At 40.9% G+C, this 20272-nt stretch overlaps 1 protein-coding gene across 1 annotated transcript in view; it reads left to right on the top strand.

Annotated features, from left to right (window-relative positions):
- STT3B (STT3 oligosaccharyltransferase complex catalytic subunit B) overlaps window positions 1-20272 on the top strand; it is a 240927-nt gene that overhangs the window by 138040 nt on the left and 82615 nt on the right. The window contains exons 4-5 of the mRNA XM_089690796.1: window positions 8673-8738; window positions 10808-10907. Coding sequence (XP_089546922.1) covers window positions 8673-8738; window positions 10808-10907 — 166 coding nt within the window. The remainder of the gene's footprint in view (window positions 1-8672; window positions 8739-10807; window positions 10908-20272) is intronic.

Below are 20272 nucleotides of genomic sequence, written 5' to 3'. Positions count from 1 at the left end.
CTGCAGCCCAGTCTCCGAAGGGAGGGGGATCATACTCTGCTTCAGTATGTCACAGTACATGTTGGCATTCATGGTTCCCTCAATGAACTGTAGCTCCCCAGTGCTGGCAGCACTCGTGCAGCCCCAGACCATGACACTCCCACCACCATGTTTGACTGTAGGCAAGACACTTTTTTTTTTTACTCACCTGGTTGCTGCCACACATGCTTGACGCCATCTGAACCAAATAAGTTTATCTTGGTCTCATCAGACCATAAGACATGGTTCCAGTAATCCAAGTCCGTAGTCTGCTTGTCTTCAGTAAACTGTTTGCGGGCTTTCTTGTGCATCATCTTTAGAAGAGGCTTCCTTCTGGAACGACAGCCATGCAGACCAATTTGATGCAGTGTGTGGTCTGAGCACTGACAGGCTGACCCCCCCTCCCCCCCTTCAACCTCTGTAGCACTCATACGTCTATTTTCCAAAGACATCCTCTGGATATGACGCTGAGCATGTGCACTCAACTTCTTTGGTTGACCATGGCGAGGCCTGTTCTGATTGGAACCTGTCCTGTTAAACCACTGTATGGTCTTGGCCACCGTGCTGCAGCTCAGTTTTAGGGTCTTGGCAATCTTCTTACAGCCTAGGCCATCTTTATGTAGAGCATTTTTTTTAAAGATCCTCAGAGAGTTCTTTGCCATGAGGTGCCATGTTGAACTTCCAGTGACCAGTATGAGAGCGTGAGAACAATAAGACCAAATTTAACACACCTGCTCCCCATTCACACCTGAGACCTTGTAACACTGAGTCACATGACATCGGAGAGGGAAAATGGCTAATTGTGCCCAATTTGGACATTTCACTTAGGGGTGTACTTACTTTTGTTGCCAGCGGTTTAGACATTAATGGCTGTGTGTTGAGTTATTTTGAGGGGACAGCAAATTTACACTGTTATACAAGCTGTACACTCACTACTTTACATTGTAGCAAAGTGTCCTTTCTACAGTGTTGTCACATGAAAAATAATAAAATATTTACAAAAATGTGAAGGGTGTACTCACTTCTGTGAGATACTGTATTCGTGTGTGTGTGTGTGTGTGTGTGTGTGTGTGTGTGTGTGTGTGTGTGTGTGTGTGTGTGTGTGTGTGTGTGTGTGTGTGTGTGTGTGTGTGTATTTAGCCTAGGAGGCCAGAGAAAAATGAAAGAAAGGGATCAGTGAATTTTGGTTTAGAAAAATGCAGCCTATGGCTTTTTCCTTTTAATTTTAGGATCTTGTCTGTCTAGCCCTGCCCGACACACCACTTTTGTAAGAAGACGATGTTCCTGCTGTGTATTTATCCCTTTGGCTGGCCTGTACTGCTAGCCTACCCCAGACATATAGAGGAGCACAAACTGCGTCATAGAAAGGAATCTGCATGCGTACATGGTACTTTAAAATGATTATACTTTAGAGGTGGTTTACACCAGCCCCAATGGGCTACATTGAAAAGCACTGCCCAAATATTGGACATGCCAATTTGCTATTAGCTTTGCACGCTGTGTTTGGCATGTGCTAAAAAAAAAATGACATTGAATTTTTACACTGTGTATTGCAACAACACAAAGGTAATAAGCTGTAAAGGTAAAAAAATAAAGAGCAGGTAAGAGTTTGACTTCATGCACACAAAACGTTTTTGCCAACTCTCTTAGAAGCATTACCTCCTGGCAGCAGTGTTTTGTTAGAAAATACGCATGACACTTGTAAAAGTGAAATTTAGGCGTGTTAAGGGACATTAATCACTTGAGTGTTAATTCATTTCATTGGGCAGAATAATAATTTATTCTGGCCATTGAAATAATGCTTAAAGTATTACTAAATCCACAACCGTAAAATCAGTCTGTGTATACAGTAGAACATGCGTCTTATACTCGCTGTGGAACCTAAGGGGTTAGTCCTCTGCATTGTGTAAAAATGCTGTTTGATCCTTTCTTCTCTGCCCCTCCTCTTGTTGAAATGACCACCTGATACAAACTGAATCCATAGTCACATGCACATGCTCAGTTTGGTGTGTATTGCTAGATAGGCTTTTATTTTTTTCTTGGGAGAGTGCATGTGATCTGCACAGGGCTAATCGGCACTGTCCAGGCAAAGAGTCAGGGATTCTGCATCCTCCTAGAGCAGAAAGAAAACTCCTACAAGCTTTAACCAGTGCTCTGTTGAAGTCACAAGACTATTATAACTGCTGATGAGAAAAGGTATTTAGCAGTTTATATTTACTAAAATAATTGCATTTCCATGTTCTGTGTACTGTGGGAGACCAGATATAGTGAATGCAGGGTCCTGGGTTTAGTAACACTTTAAGCACTAAATGCTCCTCACGCCTTGGCACGTTTTGATGTGTTTACAGGTGTCAAGCATTTTTTTTGCCAAACGCTGCTCCTGGACACACTGGGGTTTTTTTTCTGCCTCTAAAGGCCTAGGTGTCTTGGACACACAGGCTAAAATGCAGGGACATTTAGAGGCAGAAAAAAAAACCTGCCAGACGCCCCTAGAAGGCATGAGGCCTTAATAAAGTTAAAAAAAAAAAACAAACAAAAGGCAAGCACTGTGATGCTTTGTCCAAGGCAGCACACATTCTGTGAACCTGCTGGTATCAATAGTTCAATTCCAAGCCAACAGCTAAATATTTTGTTGGGATTCATATGTGAGCTGCCAGCACATTTGCAATTCTATTCATCCTTTCTTTTTTGATTCAGATAGTCATGGCAGAGTTCAGACAGGCATGTGTTTGCCCTGTTTAAGCAGTTCAGGTTGCATTCTCATCTCTACCTCCTACCTACTCACTGGGCTTTTCATTGTCTCTCCCGTCCTTTAGAATTTCCTAGCTGCCCATGGCTTGTTGAGGGACATGTCATTTCTGCTGACTACTAATGACTATAAGCAGGGCGCAGACAACAAATCATTCTGCAAGTCTGTTTTGGCAGCTTTCTCATCTTCAGAATCTAAGTGTAGTTGATTGATGGGTTAAATTTGTGGATCTTCACATGTTGCTAATAAAAAAGGATAGAAAAAAAAAGTTTGCTCAGGATCGAGTCCTTTATAGTACTGTGCAAAGGTGATCTATTAGAAATTCATAGAAACTCAATTATAAATCATGCTTTACACATCCTTGCCCAGTGCCGTACCAATGCCTTGCTATGAAGTGAGTTTACATCCCTGCATTTTGTTGATGTGCACTGCATGCAGTACTTTTTTCAGCTCAACATGTTACAATACAAGCCACCACATTGCAACGCCACTGAAGTGACTAGAACTGAACGAACTGACATTTGTGACATTTCAATACATTTGTAACAAAAAGTAAACCGTGTGATGTACTGGAATCAGAGCACACGAGCTTCCGAACATTTAGTGTGGCTGCTGGTGTGAACAAGCCCTAAATCTGTCAAAGGCCTGAGCAATTCAGACTGCTTATAGTGCAGCCTTTCTCAACCCAGGGTGCCGCCTGAGGTTGCAGGGGTGCTGCGGCATCCTGGTAGGTAGAGGAAGGCATTCAGATGAGACCAGAATGTACATTGGCACCTCAGGTGCTTGGTCTGGACAGTCAATTGCAGTCAGGAAAGTGGAAGGTGTGTGTACATTATTTTTAATCTTGACCCCCAAATACTGCTGTGTGATCAGAACTTTTTGGGGGTTTTTTTTTGTTTTTTTGTTTTTTTTTTTAGATCTCTGTTCATAATGACGGCAACTACATGCTCAGAACGCTTTTCAGAGGCATTTGACAGGTGATGGAAGAGGCAACATGTTGCCTCCTCAGTCCCTGTTTTCACCCCCCTAAATGCAGCATTTCTAGGCACAATGCAGGCAGTTGTAGAGTGGTCGTAGTATGGCATCATTCACCTGAGGATTTACTTCCAGCCGCAGCATGTGTACAACCTTGGCTGCTGCCTGTACAGCTAAAGGAGGAGCAGTTGGGGGTGGTAAAAAATGGCTCAGTAGCCTCCCCAACCTTGCATGTGAACAAGCCCTTGGTTCACATCTGTGCAGCTGTGTGTAGGGCAGCCCATTAATTTCAATAGACTGCTGTACCCACAGAGCAAGAAGCCCCCAACCCTTTTTTTTTTTTTTTTTTTTGCCACACTGAAAGCGCACAGCGTTTGCCAATGCATGGGTATATCATTAAGAATTAATGTGCGTGTTTGTCTGCGTGTGAGGAACATGCAATTTTGTACACCTTTCCTGAAAATCAGTAATGTGAACCAAGCCTAAGATTGGGGTGTTCCAAGACTGAAAGTACTTTCCAAAGGCACTCTGACTAGAAGCAGGTTGAGAAACGCTGTTACGATGAGTGAAAAAATATATAAGCTGAGGTTACCTTCAGTAACACTACATGACAACATGGTCATTAGATTCAGAGATTTAGATCTCAACTTTTATGCATATCATTATTACCGGTTTAAGGCCCCATGTACCCTGCAGCTGCTAAACTGAAGTTTAGGAGCAGGTGGGCATTTTTTTCTGAAGTCCCTGAACTCTCCCCTGTTATCCTGTCTGTCCATGTACATAGTCTTTTTAGAGGTGTTTACAGGCAGCTAAGATTACTGGCATTTCTCTGAAAGCACAAAAACTGTGCTCAGGACATAAGTTTACCAGCATTTAAAACGCTTCTAAACACATCCAAATGTTAGGCATGTTTATTACTTCAGCATTTATTCATTTCAATGCCCAGAATAAATTAAATTACAATTCTGGCCAATGAAATAAACTCCCAGACACCAAATGCAGCATTTACAATAAACCAGTGTACATGAGGCCTAATGCTCCGATCACTGATATATTACAGACATTAGTCACCATGACATGTAATGAACTTGTGCAGATAGTATAAAATAGCATGCTGCAGAAAACTGGCAACCAGCTGCACACAGAATGCAGCCTCGCTGTGTCCAGAACTAAACCAGTTATTGCAATATGGCTTCAGCTCTGCTCTTCACCCACAGGAAAGGTCCCACTGGTTTTGTCACCTAGTCTGAGGGACCAAGTGAAGAAAGGTTACCTGCACACCAAGGATACCTCATAATTGGTCCAAAGCTTGTTTTCGTGGTCACCTGATAAACACAAAGGCAAAGATTTTGCAGCCACCCAGGGCCCCTTCATCAGGCACTTGCCTGACGAAGGGGCCCTGCATGGCTCTGAAAGGCTGCCTTTGTGTTTCATGTGACCACGAATTAAAGCTTAGGATCCATTTTGAGGAATCCTTTGTGTGGTGGTAACATTTCTTCACTTGGATTGTCTGCGGTTCCCATCCTGTGGTCACTACAGCTCCCAGCAATACTATATAGCCATTTTCAGGAACGTGTGCATTGGGAATACTGCGTTTTGGTCCTGTTTCTGGTCTGAGGGACCTCTCCTGCGAGTGGATAGCAGAGCTGAAGCCATCTTGCATTGCCTGCTTACGTTTTGGTCACAGTGAGTCAACGATCTGTGTGCAATCAGTTGTCATTTTCTGCAGCACTTTGTATCATAAGTTGCTCCTACTAGAAATCCAGTGCTGTCCTGTGCACTCTGCAGTCTGATCTCCAACAATGTTATCAGGAAGGGTTTTAGAATAAAAGAACTCCTATGTTATGGAAAAGAGAAGGGGGTGGTGGGTTAGTAGTTCTCTTCTATGGTGACAGCTCTGCTCTTCTAAAGATATGGTACAGCAACCGAATGTGGTCACCTTAGGGCAGAAAGACTTACTGTGATCGGCAGCTTCAATGTAAAATCGGAAGGCTTGGAATGAGGAAGGGAGCTGGGTAAAAGTCAGGATTTGCATTTTCTGTTGGTTTTCTGCTTAAAATAAATGAAAAAAAAAAAAAAAAAAGGTATGTAGTCATGGTGAAAATCCAGCCATACAGTCCCTTCACTGTGCTCTTTCCAATGTCAGTGCCTTATTATTGATGTGTTCAGAAATATTAAAGTTAATCTGTACTGAGAGCATATGTATGCTGCCATTTCCAACCTCCATTGAAAATGTTTGCTGCTTAGATGTCCACTGATCGGTGGCTTTTAATATTTTTAGTCACTAAACCAAAACAAGCGTGCAGACCAGAAATGCTGATTTGCAAATTTTTTTTGAGGTCAGGCAGTACTGCAGCCAGGCATTCTGCATTTTCCTAATTGGATTAGCAACAGTAGTCTTATAAGGAGGAGTTATTAAAATTATTTCACATAATTTATTATGGAATACATAAATTCATAGTGTTGATAAACCACATTATTTTGAATAAAAAAAAGAGAAACTACTTGCTATGAAACTGCTACTCCCAGCGTAGGTTAGAGCAGTGTTTCTCAACCTTTTTTCAGTCAAGGTACCCTTTAAAATTATAGACAGTCCCGAGGCACCTTTTACAATTATGGACAGTCTTGAGGCACCCTATTCTAAAAATGGGGTGCCTCAAAACTGTCCATTTTAAAAGAGCACCTCATTCTAAAATGTGGAAAACTATTGTAATAGTTTTATATAACGCAGCAACTTCCACACATGTAGGACACCCAACATTAGAAGTGATTTATTCTTCCAAGGAAATACACTTTTGCACACTGGTTCTGACCAATGTTTCCCCTCTCCCTCAGTTTTTATACATTACTGAGCTAATGTGACCCCAGCACTGATGGAGAGGGGCAGGGGAGGGTCAAACTAGGATTCTGTGCAGGCAGCTGACATCCTCTTATCAACTCATAATGTCATTGGTTGTCAGGATGCAGGCGGTAGAAGGTAGTAATGGTGTACAATGAAAACCCGTGGCTTGTTCCAGCCGCTGGCTTGTATACAAGTTTTGGGCAATTTGTAGACATTTTGCCAAGGCACCCCTGAAGAAACTTCATGCCCCCCCCAGATCATATTTTGTTTCTGGCTACCAACCATTACTGCATAGACTTTTTTAAATCACCAGTAGTTACATTATACAGTTAAGAACGGGGCTTATTTTCTCAGAATAGGTGCAGGAACTCTCCTGTTCCGAATCACCTTTTGTCTCTGCCCCCTACCAACCTCCAAGCACTGTCCCTTGGATCCACCATCAATACTGCCCCTTTTTGAGAATACAGAAACAAGTATCAATTTGTATGGAATTTGTTATTGACAACAAGAAAAGCAGTAAAAATCGATCCCCTGTAGCCAGCAACAATAGACTCCCCCTAGCAGCAATAGAAACAATAGATCTTCCCACAACAATGGACTACCCCAGCAACAATGGACCCCAAAAACAAAATACCACCCCTTCAATAATAGAGCTCCAGCAGCCAGTAGCAATAGACATCTCCCTTAACAGTAGATTCCCCAGCAACAATACATCCCCTAGCAGTCAGCATCAATAGACCTTCCAGCGCCCCTTGCCATTACATGCATTCATTGCTGGAGGTGCCAGAACTTTTTTTTTTTTTTTGCAGAGGATGGTGATCTCTCAAAGACCCCATGCAGCTGTGTATGAGCTACAGATACAGAGTAGGGGTAGCTCCTCTGACTAAGCCAGTTGTAGTTTGTTGTGAACATTGCTGAACAGCAGAAACTCAAATTAGTTCACAATGTGGTATTAAAGCTTTAAGGTTCTCCCTTGACGGCACCACGTGCTGGCTGCACGTGGTAAATAGGAAATATGTACCTGACCATTTGGATAAAGGAAGAAAATACCATGGTATTATGCCCACATCCCACCAATATATATAACCTGAAACATTTTGTAGCAAAGGGACTGTAGGAGAGCATACAGGTAGTGGGTGAATCCAACAAAAGAGAAAATATACCATAAATTGTCAAATCTATTGTACAAAATTTAAAAAGGACATAGTACTGACTGCCCATGTAATATACCCAAATTTATTTCACATCTGTACTACAAAGAACATTCCTGTTCCATATAAGAAGCTTGATACGTTTCAAAAAACCCCTTCAGGAGTAACCCCCATGATAGATGCATGGTGTACATAAAATTATACAAAAACTACCACTATAATCTTGTAATGTATGATTTTGTGTCCCACTACTACTTGATGACCATGGACACATAGACACCAGTTGATGCACCTACTTTCTACAAGGGCATACCGCACTCATATGGGTGATATTTTATGGTATTTGCTGGTGCCACATGTGTGAATTTGTGTGATCCTTTTATATGCTTCCTGTTCATGTATGCGGACTCGCTGGAATAAGGTCTTAACTGACCCATGTTCTTGGACATCATATGTTCAGATGTTCTCCTGAAGAAGAAAGGGAGCGTTTTTTAAACGCATCAAGCTTCTTATATGGACCTCCTTTGTAAAAACAGGAATGGTGTCTTTAGTACAGATGTGAATTATACCTAGGTGTATTGCATGGGTATGGTCACTACTATGTCCTTTTTTAAACTTTTGTACAATAAACTTGGCTTTTTATGGTGTATCTTTTTCTTTTGTTGGCTTTGCTCACTACCTGTATGCCCTCCTACAGTTCCTTTGCTACAAAATGTTTAGTGTTATTTACCTGACCAAAAAGAGATTAATAGGCCAGGATATAGTTTAAAATATACATGTAAAACATTACACATTCTCTTTCATTTTTTTTCTTCTTTTCATGTATGCCTTTGGAATATTAGTTACTCTTTGATGAATTAAAGTAAAAATTAACTGCCTGTATGTTTGTCTTTATCGTTGAGGCTTCGTGTTCTTATATGGTCTCCTGTCATTTTAGGTGAAATCTGTAAAAACGGGCTCCGTCTTTTGGACGATATGCTGCTGTTTGTCTTATTTTTACATGGTAAGTTCATGTCAGAAACTTTTTCTGTGTTCTACAATGTCCACAATCCAGCATCACTCTTTTGCTTTCTAACATCTTTAATGTTGTTTTATGCAAAATGCTTAGAGCTTTGTCTAGAATGTTGGCCAGGGCTGTCTAGCACCATTTCCATTCATGGTAGTGGTGCACCGAAATGAAAATTCTGGTGCAAACACTGAAAAAACGAAAATTCAAAATGCACTTGGCCGAAAACCAAAACCGAAATGCGCAGTTTTTAAAAATAAATATATATTTTTTTGAAAAAAATACTTTGATTTAAAACAAAAAATATATACCCCAATTTTTTTGTAAAATATGAAAGAGGATGTTACAGCGAGTAAATAGACACCCAACATGTCACACTTTAAAGTTGTGCACACTCGTGGAATGGCGTGAAACTGTGGTATTTAAAAATCTCCATGGGTGATGCTTTAAAACTTTCTACAGGTTAGCAGTGTAATGTTACAGAGGAGGTCTAGTGCAAGAATTATTGCTCTTGCTCCGACGTTCGTGGCGATACCTCATGTGTGGTTTGAACACCATTTAGATATGTGAGGCTGACCTACGTATGCGTCCACCACTATGTGCGAGGACGGGGGCAATTTAAACGTTTTATAAAAAATTTATTTAATGGGGTTTTGTGTTTTTTGGGGGTTTTTTTGGTTTTTATTTTTGTTTTTTGTGTTTTCCTTTTAAAAAAATTTTAATCACTTTTATTCTTATCACAAGAAATGCATGCATCCCTTATGATAGAAATAATTAGTGGCAGGTCCTCTTTATGGATAGAGATGGGGTCAATAGGACCCCATATCTCTCCTCTGCAATGTAAAGCATTGGATCAAAAAAAAAAGCATTGATCTAGTGCTTTAAGAAATAAAATAATATGGCCGGAACGGGAAGTGACATCACTCCGGTCCGCCAAGGGCATAGAGATGTGTGGCAGCCATCTTTCCTTCACTCATCTCTATGCCCAGCTCCGGGATCGATGGTTTCTCAGGTAAGACTGAACTACCTAGCGGCTGCGAGGGGCCGGGGTTTTTTCGGCACCTGTATTGGTGCTTTTTTTCATTACGACTGAAAGGGGTGTTTTTGGCCGAAGCGTTTCGGCCACCAAAATTTCGGGGCATCCCTAGTTCATAGCATACGTATGCAGTTTTTTAGGTTTTGATCCAGTCAAAAAAAGTAGTGTTTAGGCTCTGAGATGCACAGCAACAATGAACTGTGGCCATGAACAATAGAGGACAGTCTGACATGCAAGCATGATCCCAATCCTTTGGGGCATTTTCGCTAGATTTCCTATGCCTGAGGTTATATTCACATTTCTTTACCATAACACAAAATTTTGTTACCTTACCAAACTGTGGCGCATTGCAGTGCCATTCATTTTGAATGTCGCCAAAGCATCTTACAAGCACACCTCAACATATGCTTTTCAGTGCACCTCCAAACACAGACCTGATCCAACTGGGCGTTGTGATATGTTAAGTTGAAAAAAAATAAACCAATGCACTACTTTAAGAGCCTAGAATTTGGTGCAAATAAATGGGCTGCCTTATTTCAAGACACATTGATGCGCTGCAAAGCATCAAATCTTAACACGAATGGCTGCCTTAGCTGACCATTCATGTTTGATTAGTGAAGTCTGTGTACTGCAAACACCTAGTATTTGTAAAGCAATTGCTATCAAAAATGGTTTAGCTTCTTCAAAGTGGAAAAAGAATAGCGTTTTCCTCCCCTACCTTGTCTTCTCCGATGCCGTTACGGCTTTGAACTTTTGACTAGTGCCGATGATATCCGTGTAAGATACTTCTCAGATCATTCACAATTCAGGGCTAGGTGTATCTGACCTGCAGTTGTTCTGCAGAAAACCTAACCTGTTCAAAGAAAACCTAAGCCCATCGACACAAGCTCTTAGGGTGTTTTAAACCATTCTATAGACTTCAGATTCCCACTTAACTGTTTTCATTCATAGGCCAGGTAAAGGGATTGAATTATAATGTAACTGCAATTTTATTGTTTTGATGTTGTTTTCTTTGCTTCCTATCTTCTAGGTGTCTGCCTGGGGTGGCTATGTGTTTATTATCAATCTTATTCCACTTCATGTGTTTGTGTTGCTTTTGATGCAACGTTACAGCAAGAGAGTCTACATAGGTAAGCAGCTACGAGTGAAAACAAAGATTTACCACATTTTTTTTTTTTTTTTCCCCTTGCAAAAAAAATCCCACTTGAAGCTGAATAGCAGAAATGTTCTTTCTGTCAGTTACCTTTACAAAATGCCATTGCCGGAACATGTTTTGTTGCAGTCAACCAGATAAAAAAGTATTTATATTACTTTACTGTGCTGTTGTGCTTCAATGAACGATTCAGTGAAATCCATTACCCATTCATTAAATTTCCACAGTGACTCTACACCATGTCAGTAACTTTGACTAACATGCCAAGTCTTTCCATATACCAGCTCCCAATGACTATACCTGTCAGTTAGCAGTATGCCAGACATTGGGATAGATTTGCTCAAACCTGAGCGTGTAGAATCTGGTGCAGCTCTGCACAGAAACCAATCAGCTTCCAGATTTTATTGTCAAAGCCTAATTGAACAAGCTGAAGTTAGATGCTGATTGGCTACCATGAACAGCTGCACCAGATTTTGAACTCTCCAGTTTTGGTTAGTCAACCCCATTGTGTTATGTAGCAGTGTGCCCCTAAACTCTTCATGTTTGCCAATACGCTGTCTTGGTGTGGAACCTCATTTCTGTTGCTTAAGAAGATCATCTCCTGTACATTTAAAGTCAGGGGTGTTTAACCCGCGGGCCGCATGCAGCCTGGGCCCTTCTGGAAGGACACCCCCTCCCACATAGACTACATTCATATTGGTGATTAGCACCGGTGCGGAATTAAGCTGCAGTTCTACCTGTGGCTCTCAGCAGGTAGGTACTGCTGACAATCCCGTTCACTATGACAGTTTGCCAGCAGCCTCACCTATTCGCAACTCTCTACACAGCCAGCGATTACCTGCGGTGATCACTGCTGTATGCACTTTGTGTCCCATAGCGGTCACCACAGGTAATCGCTGGCTGCGCAGAGAGCTGCGAATAGGCAAACTAGCCCGGGGTCCGCTCCTACAGCAGCAGCTCATCAGCTATCCTTATTGTTAATGCATTATATGTGCAGCCCAAGACAATTTCTCTTCTTCCAAAGTGTCCCAGGAAGTTCAAAAGGTTTGACACCCCTGTGTAAAATGATTCTGATCTGTGTAAATTAATTTTATGATACATCTTGTACTTGGTTTGCTGCAAGCATGTTATTCAGATTCCCTGCCAAAAAGGGCATACTTGGCTTGATTGCTTGGTAGCAGAGTTTTTGTGCCAGGTTACAATCTCTTTTTTACAATTTTTTTTTTCCTTTAAATTCTCAACCCTAATACATTTTCTGAATAAATGTTTCAGGCCAGGTTAGGTCTTTTTAAGGTATGACAGCCAAAGTAATGTCCTCGCAAATACCTGTTATTCCATCTGACAGAATAGAATGCTTACTAACATTATGAATGTCATTATGTACTCTTCTCTTGCCTTATGCCAACAGTGTGAAATAATGTTGCTCCTAGCTAGTGCAATTATAGTGGAACTGAAATATAGGTTGTGGCTCAAGTTGGCTTTTAAACAGTATGGGGTGGATTTTAGGTTGGGGATTAGCACAATAGAAGAGATTAAAGTGACAATTGTTTTTCAGTCAGAGTTTTAATTCTTTAGAATGTAGATATTAGGATACAGTGATGAAAAGAGAAGTATGGACTTTAGGGAAAAAAAAACACATTATACTCACCTAGCTGGATGCAGCATCAATCCGAATCTGCATCTGTCCCTGCTGGCTCTGCACAGAGAACTAAGCGATCAAACACAGCAGTCGCTCAATTCTCCCCCTCCACTCTGTGCAGAGAGCCAGGGCTCTGTGTGTGAATGGACACAAGCTGCTTGCTGTGGAGGCACCCAACAGACAGGAGTAGCCAGGAGAGCATGTGGGGGACCAGAGAGGAGGAGGATCTGGGCTTCTCTGTGCAAAACCACTGCACACAGTATAGACATGATTATTATTTTACAACAAATTAACCATTAGAATTGCTTTAAATAGAAGCTGTCTGACAAAGTGAAGTACATGAAGGCCTAGTTCACACTGGCATTGAAAGCAGGCATTTGTGAGGGGCATTGTTAACGCTATGCAAACACCTATTGACCTGATACTATGGAGAGCACAGTGCTGTTCACATTATCCGAATATGAAGCGTTAGAGTCACAAAATTGAAGCCTTGTGTTGAGTCTGAAGTCTGAGTTTGAAGCCTTTCAACCCTTCCCATTCAAGTCCATGGTAATGCGCCACAAACGCACTGGCAGGCACGTTAATAACATTACAGTTTATTATAGAAGTTTGTGGTGCAGTTTTAAGGCATGTAAAACGCTTAGAAAACGTGTCAAAACTGTGCATAAGGTGTTTGGGGCTTGTAAAATGCTTGTCCAGTGCCCATACTAATGCTATAGGAGTGTTTTTGTTAAGAGTTAGAAATTTAGTCAAGTGAGAAAAAGCCGTGAAAGATCTCAAAAAGCAACACATCATGCTGTGATCTAAAGAAATTCAAGAACAGATGAGCAACAAAGTAATTGACATGTATCAGTCTGGAAAGGGTTGCAAAGCCATAAGGCTTTGGGACTCCAGCAAACCACAAGGCATTATCCAAAAATGGAGAAAACTTGGAACAGTGGTGATCCTTCCCAGGAGTGGCTGGCCACCAAAACTACCCCAAGAGTACAATGACGACTCATCCAGGAGGTCATAAAAGAACCCAGAACAACATCTTGCCTCAGTTAAGGTCAGTGTTCATGATTCAGCAATAAGAAAGAGACTGAGAAAAAATGGCATCCATGGGAAATTTCCAAGGCGAAAGCCACTGCTGACCAAAAAGAACACAAAGGCTTGTCTCACATTTGGCAGGAAAAAAAGCAAAGACTTTTGAGCAAATATTCTGTGGACTGATGAGACAAAAATTGAACTTTTTTGGAAGGTGTGCTTCACATTACATCTGGCGTAAAAACTGATACAACATTTCATAAAAAGACATGGTGGTGGTAGTGTAATGGTCTGGTCTGCTTTGCAGCTTCAGGACCTGGGCGATATGCCGTAATTGATGGAACAATGAATTCTGTGCTCTATCAGAAAATCCTGAAAGAGAATGTCCGCCCATCAGTTCCTGACCTCAAGCTCATGCTCACTTGGGTTATGCAGCAGAGGGGGTTCAGGGGACAATTACTTTTTCACATAAGGCCAGGCAAGCTTGGACAGCTTTTTTTCCCTTAAATTAAATTCTCATTTAAAAACTGCATTTACTTGCATTATCTTTGTGTGGTATTAACATTTTTTGGATCTGAATCATTTAAGTGTGACAAACATACAAAAAATAAAAAAAGCAGCAAGGGTGCAAATACTTACAGCACTGTAACTGCACTCCTGTGATCCATAGGAGAAGTACATCTAAAATAGCTTTGGCTATACTTCTCCTTTAAAGCAGATGCAGATTTGTAATTGTACAAGCAGTGTGCAGTTGGCGGATAGTATTCGCTCTTTTCATCTTTGCTGCAGTTATCAGAACTTCAACGACCTAGCATTTCATTGCTTTCTAAATGTGGTACTTTCACATTTCATCATGTTGTTGTATTAGGTTCTTTGGAAATGGTTGGTTCTCGTCAGCTGTAGATTGGAGAGATATTGGTATTGTGTTAGGTGAAATAAGGACCTCTATATGGCAAGTTTAGAATTTAGTTTATCTCCTGCTCGTTTTTTTTCTCTTTAAACATAAGTCACGTTGACATAGCTGACCTATAAGATTAGACCACTCTACGGATGTGATTGGTTTTATATTTTTCCAACAGTTTACCACAGCCTTCTCTCTGAAAAAATTCTGTGATTATTAAAGTAAAAATGACTATAGAAATACATCATCATGCTTGCGACTTTGTGCTTGCATACTTGGCTGCTCATGCAGGTTTGCTGTTTTGTTTTTTTTTTTGTTTGTTTGTTTTTTTTTTTTACAGCTGTGGTTTTTGAAAAGGTAAACGATTCAGAAATGAATTTAGAAAATTCCTGCTAGTGACATTACTGCTAGATTCTGAACTTCACAAAATGCTTCCTGTGTGAATAGGTAGAATCTACATGGGGTTGCTTCTCTCTAGCATAAAAAAGGCTGCTGTAAGGGACACATTGCTGTTATGAACTAGAAGATGTTTTATAAAATCTGATCGCTCTACAACTTTGTAATAATTCTCTCACAGGCACAATAACATGCATGAAGGCAGGCTACCCGTTCATGTTTGTCTTAGTCTTTTCACAAAGAGAACAAATGAGGGCTTGTGATCATAATTCAATAGTATACATCTCTTTTAATCCTGACGTGCAATGCCATCAGCAACCTCAGCCATTTGCCACTTACCAACAGCAATCAATAGGGCACTTGTCTGACACCTATATATATTACCTCTCTAGTTGAGAAGCATTTGTCCTTCTAACACAACCTTTCACTCTCCATTGTTTGGCATCTTTGATAAATCGAACAGTAGTGTGCAACAGATTAACTTTGCGTATGAATTGTATTAAAGGACAAGTTCACCTTTCGTAACACGCTACGTTTTACACCCATATTCAGGGTGTAGCATGTTACTGTAGCACCCCCCCAAATCCCCTTTTGTGACCGCAAGTAGGGGATCTTCTCCCTCTGCTCGTTGTCACAATTTTTAAAAAAGTTGTGGCTGTCTGGGGCTCACGTCATTCATTCACAGAGTTATGTGAAAACTGCAAGTACGGACAGCCTTTGCAGCTGTTAGCTTCTCAATGAACTACAATGGCTCTGTTGAGCATTCTGGTAGTTCATTGATTCTTCCTGCCAGTGTGAAACTACTTGCCCCTTTGAGGTATGGACAGATTGCTTACACTGACAGTCTGCAGGAGTCCTGCGTGGCACCCACGATCTGCTGATCCAGGTGCCATGCTTTCCAGACTCCTACAAACAAATGGTAAAGGCACATTTTTTTTTTTTTTACCTGTGAAAAACTGTGAATTTATGTATTTAAAGTTAACTTATCCTTTAAGCCCCCATTCACACTCATTTTTCCAGCTTGTTTCTCTACACCTGCCTACGCTCAACATGCAGAATGCCATGTTAATTGTACGTTTCGTCGCCTTAAGCTCAATGCCCTACACTCGAAAGCACATGAGCTTTTTTGAGTGTATTCAGGTGGTTTTGCCTCCGTAGACTTCAATAGGTTCACCTGTAAATGTGTTGTTGGTGTGTGATTTTGCTTCTGGAGAAAGCATCCCCCCTCCTCTAGAACTGCTCTCCTCTCCTTACCAAGCTCAGACAACAAAAGCCTTAGGCTTGACACACATGTAAATACTTAAATGCCCCCCCAAAAAATGCTTCAAAATTACTATTATTATACAGGATTTATATAGCGCCAACAGTTTGCTCAGTGCTTTACAATATAACGGGAGACAATACAGTTCAATACAAGAGGGTTAGGAGGGCCCTGCTCCTTGGAGCTTACTAGTCTGCTTATGCACTGCTCAGGTGTGAATGCAGGCTAAGGCATTGCATATGCAGAAATAGCTAGCTTTCATTTTTGCTCCTGATTTTGTTTCTTGGTCGCTTATTTGCTTCAGCGTATAAAAAGCAGCAAAAGCCCATTTACACAAGTCAGACTTGAAATCTATCACGATTGCATTTTCCTGTCACAATCTCGATTTTCAGGCAGGACTGCAGGTTTCCATTACACATCCCACAAATATAAATGGTAGTATTGGGTCCAACCACATCTGTGCATTGTCTTGCATAGTGACATACCCAGCCTGGAGCTAGCACAGTTTCTGGAGGTTAGGCATTGGTAGATGGCTGTCAAGGCAACATTCACCGTGAAGTTTTAATTTTGTACTGCTGAAATTTCTCCAAGACTTAAAGTAATCCAAAAATCTAATTTTCTTTCTTTTTTTTAAAAAAAAGGTCATCATACTTACCTGCTCTGTGCTATGTTATTGCACAGAGAACACTCCTGCTGCTTTTCTGGCAGTCTCCCACCAATGCTGTTTCCTTCTCCCTGCTCTGGGTGGCTCCTTAGCAAGACAGGTGGTGGGACAGGAAAAGTTGTGGGGTGTTTTTACTTTATTGCAGAGAATTCATTAAAGTAAAAAAATCTTTCAGACTTTAAAACCACTTTATTGCATGAAAGTACATGCCCACGCATGTGGTTTAATGACTAATGCTCTGATAAAAGTAATTACGTGCAAGTCTGTCAACTAAGGCTGTCTTTCGCATGCTTTCCAAGCCAGTTCAATATCCTACTTTAAGGACCCGCTTGTTACGGTTTATACACTACACATTTATATTTGAACATCTTCAGTACATTTGTAATGGTGCCTGTAAAGCCCAGCTGAACCTTCAGTTTCAGTTGGCTAAATAATTAATGGTGCATCAAAACAAACTATGTTCAGTATCTATTTTCCTTCTAAAGGAGCCATATCCTGAGTAGAAAAGCCTCTCTTCTGCCAGCATGCTACTTAGTGGGAGCCTTGTTCTGTGTGGAAGCAGTGGTCTCATTACAGATGTTCAGAACACCCCCCACTAAATCAGGCCCACAGATGTTCAATCAGCATGGATCGTACTCCCCATTGAAAGAGATCAATACTTCCCCACAAAGACCCAGTCTGCAGAATGCTGGCAAGGGGCAGACTTTTTTTTACTCCAGGCTGTGTATGACTTATAAAGAAAACCAATGATAACCCTTTGCTCGTCTTTTTGCTTTCATGCAGCTGGAACATTAACATTGGCCTTTAAGGGAAAAAGTACATTTTTAGCCTAGGTAAAAAAATCTCGAGACCACCACCCTCTGACCCTCGCATCCAGAAACTTAAAGTAGCGATCTCTGTTGTGAAGAAACCCGTTTCTACTGTCTGGGACTGCTGTGGTGTGTTCATATAGGTGTTTGCAGATACATGCATTAAGCTGAACTTAAGAGCTAGACTGACTGGCCGTTATTTCATGTGCCTCAGACTTTGCTCCCCCCATCTCCAGCTTCTATATGCATCCAAGGGATGATGGTCTCCATAGATAGTACATACTGCACTATTTCAAACAAAACCAATCTTATAGTTCTAGTGATTGTAAAAGATAGGTGGTAGTATTGAAAGTAAGCCACAAGGAATTTCCTGAAATTTGTGATGATCAGTAAGGGTCACAAAGTTAAAAGTGGAACTAAAAAAAAAAAAAATAGGTTTGCGAACAGAAGAAACATACTATGCCTCATAGTCTTCCCTCCTGTTTATACTAGCTAAGTGTATGATTTACGACATCTGCCAAGATGAATTGAACCCCTACGCATGTACTGGAGTGACCCAATCTCAACCCAGAAGAAGGCCTGCAGATGATGCAAGTAGCCGGCTGGGAACTCCTAGACACTGCAGCACTGGAGTGGCTTTGAGTATAGTTTTTGCTTTAAATAATCAATGAATGGTATAGATATTTATAGGTTTCCCTATTAGTATATACAAATTGACATGCTGATGAATGTTCTGTTATTGGGATTCATCAAAACAATGGTGCCTGCCCACATTGACAGTGTATGACATATACAGCCATGAACAAATTTGTTGGTACCCATCCACAAAAAAAAAGAACCCACAAATTTATCTTAAAAAAATTTGAGACTGACAAAAGTAAATGGCACCCATCATCGCTTATTCCATATGTAATAATAAAAAAAGACTGCTGTTCGTTTTGCTATTTAACAGAATATTTTAAATAATAAAACAAACTAATGAAAATGGCATGGACAAAAACAATGAGATCCTTTTTAACCCAGTGTTTATCAATATTTTTTCAGCCCAGGCACCCTTTAAAATTATGCACATCTTTGGGCACACCGCTCAAAAATGTAAAAAAAATTAAATGTTTCTTACCATTAATTGGAGGCTGAGATGATACACACAACCACTCTTTTCTGGCAGGAATGAATGAGAGACAGACACGAAGTGCCTGGTCCACAGCCTGCAATGACTCCAGCATTTGTGTCAGAAGCAATAAAACCCCTCAGCATTGGTGCAATAATAACCACCAGCATTAATGTCATTAAAAAAAAAAAACACTGATAATTTTCTAATTTCATTGAGCTCTTCACAGATTTAAGGCACCCCATGCTAGACACAGCAAAACAGCCCCTAAACATAATGTCAACTTCTCCATGTTTCACAGTAGGTATGGTGTTATTTTCTTTGAAATCTTCATTTTTTTTCACCTGTGAACATAGAGCTGATGTGGCTAGCCACAAATTCCAGTTTCATCTCGTGTTTCAAAAGTGGAATCCTCCTTGGCGGTCATCTTTTGAGCCCACTGTTGCTCAAGAAGCAGTGGATGTGTGAACATAATGCTGAAATACCTTGACCTTGGAGTTCAGCTTGTATTTCCTTGGAAGTTTTCCTTGGCTCTTTGTATACCATTATCCTTCTGTTCAGATTTCAGATCCATTTTTCTCTTATGCCACGTCCAGAGGAGTTCGGTATACTCCCACAAACCTTAAACCTTCATTCTCACCAGTGCAGCTTTGAAATTGCACTACTTCATGCAGCTTCAATGCTGACTATTCAGTGCCAGTTCATTGTGTCTTGCTGACACTCTGTGCAACTTCATTTAAAAGATATGGCAAATTTGCAAAGAAGTCGTACAAAAATGGTGCAGGAACCTTTTCCAAAGTAGCTGTAACTTTAGTCTCACTGATTTGGAGAGTTCCATTGCCACTAATGGAGTGTGACTTGTCATGCAACTTTGAACGCTCAAGTCACCTAGCAAGTCGCACTGGTGTGAACCAGGGCTCAATGTCTTAACAATTGCAACTGTAGTCACAGGAACATCAAGCTGCTTGGAGATGCCATAGCTTTTCCCTTTGACAGTCTAGTCTAAAATTTGCCTTCTGTTCTTGGACAACTGTCTTCCTTGCTTTCTCTGGTCAGTGTTCATTGTGGCGCATACAATGATGCCAGGCAGCAGACTTTTCTCCTTTTAAATAGACTGATTACAGGATTGAGGATGTGATACCGATGACAGAAAACAAATTGAAATATCACAGTAATCTATTTATAATTTAATCTAGGGGTACCAACAAATCTGTACAGGCCATTTCAGAACATCTTGGTAGAATAAACATTTGTTTATCACATTGCACACGCTTTGCTTTATGACATATCAAAGGCATTTTCAGGAGGTATGAAGCAATGTTTCAATGAGCTTTAGGAGTACCAAGAAATTTGTCCACATCTGTAACGGGGGGGGGGGGGGCGCAACAGCTCTGCACGTCAAGCATGCAATGGTATAGCACTCTGCTGTTGCCATTAATACGTGCATATAGAGTAGCTAAGTAGCTACTGCTGCTGTATGAGTTACAAACCAATTATGATGTGCTATTTTCCCAAATAAACACTCAGGAAATGCT

This window comes from Staurois parvus, unplaced genomic scaffold (assembly GCF_062004578.1).
Source record: "Staurois parvus isolate SC_StPar_1 unplaced genomic scaffold, SC_StPar_1.0 ptg000021l, whole genome shotgun sequence".
NCBI lineage: Eukaryota > Metazoa > Chordata > Amphibia > Anura > Ranidae > Staurois > Staurois parvus.
This window is presented reverse-complemented; position numbering and strand designations above follow the sequence as displayed.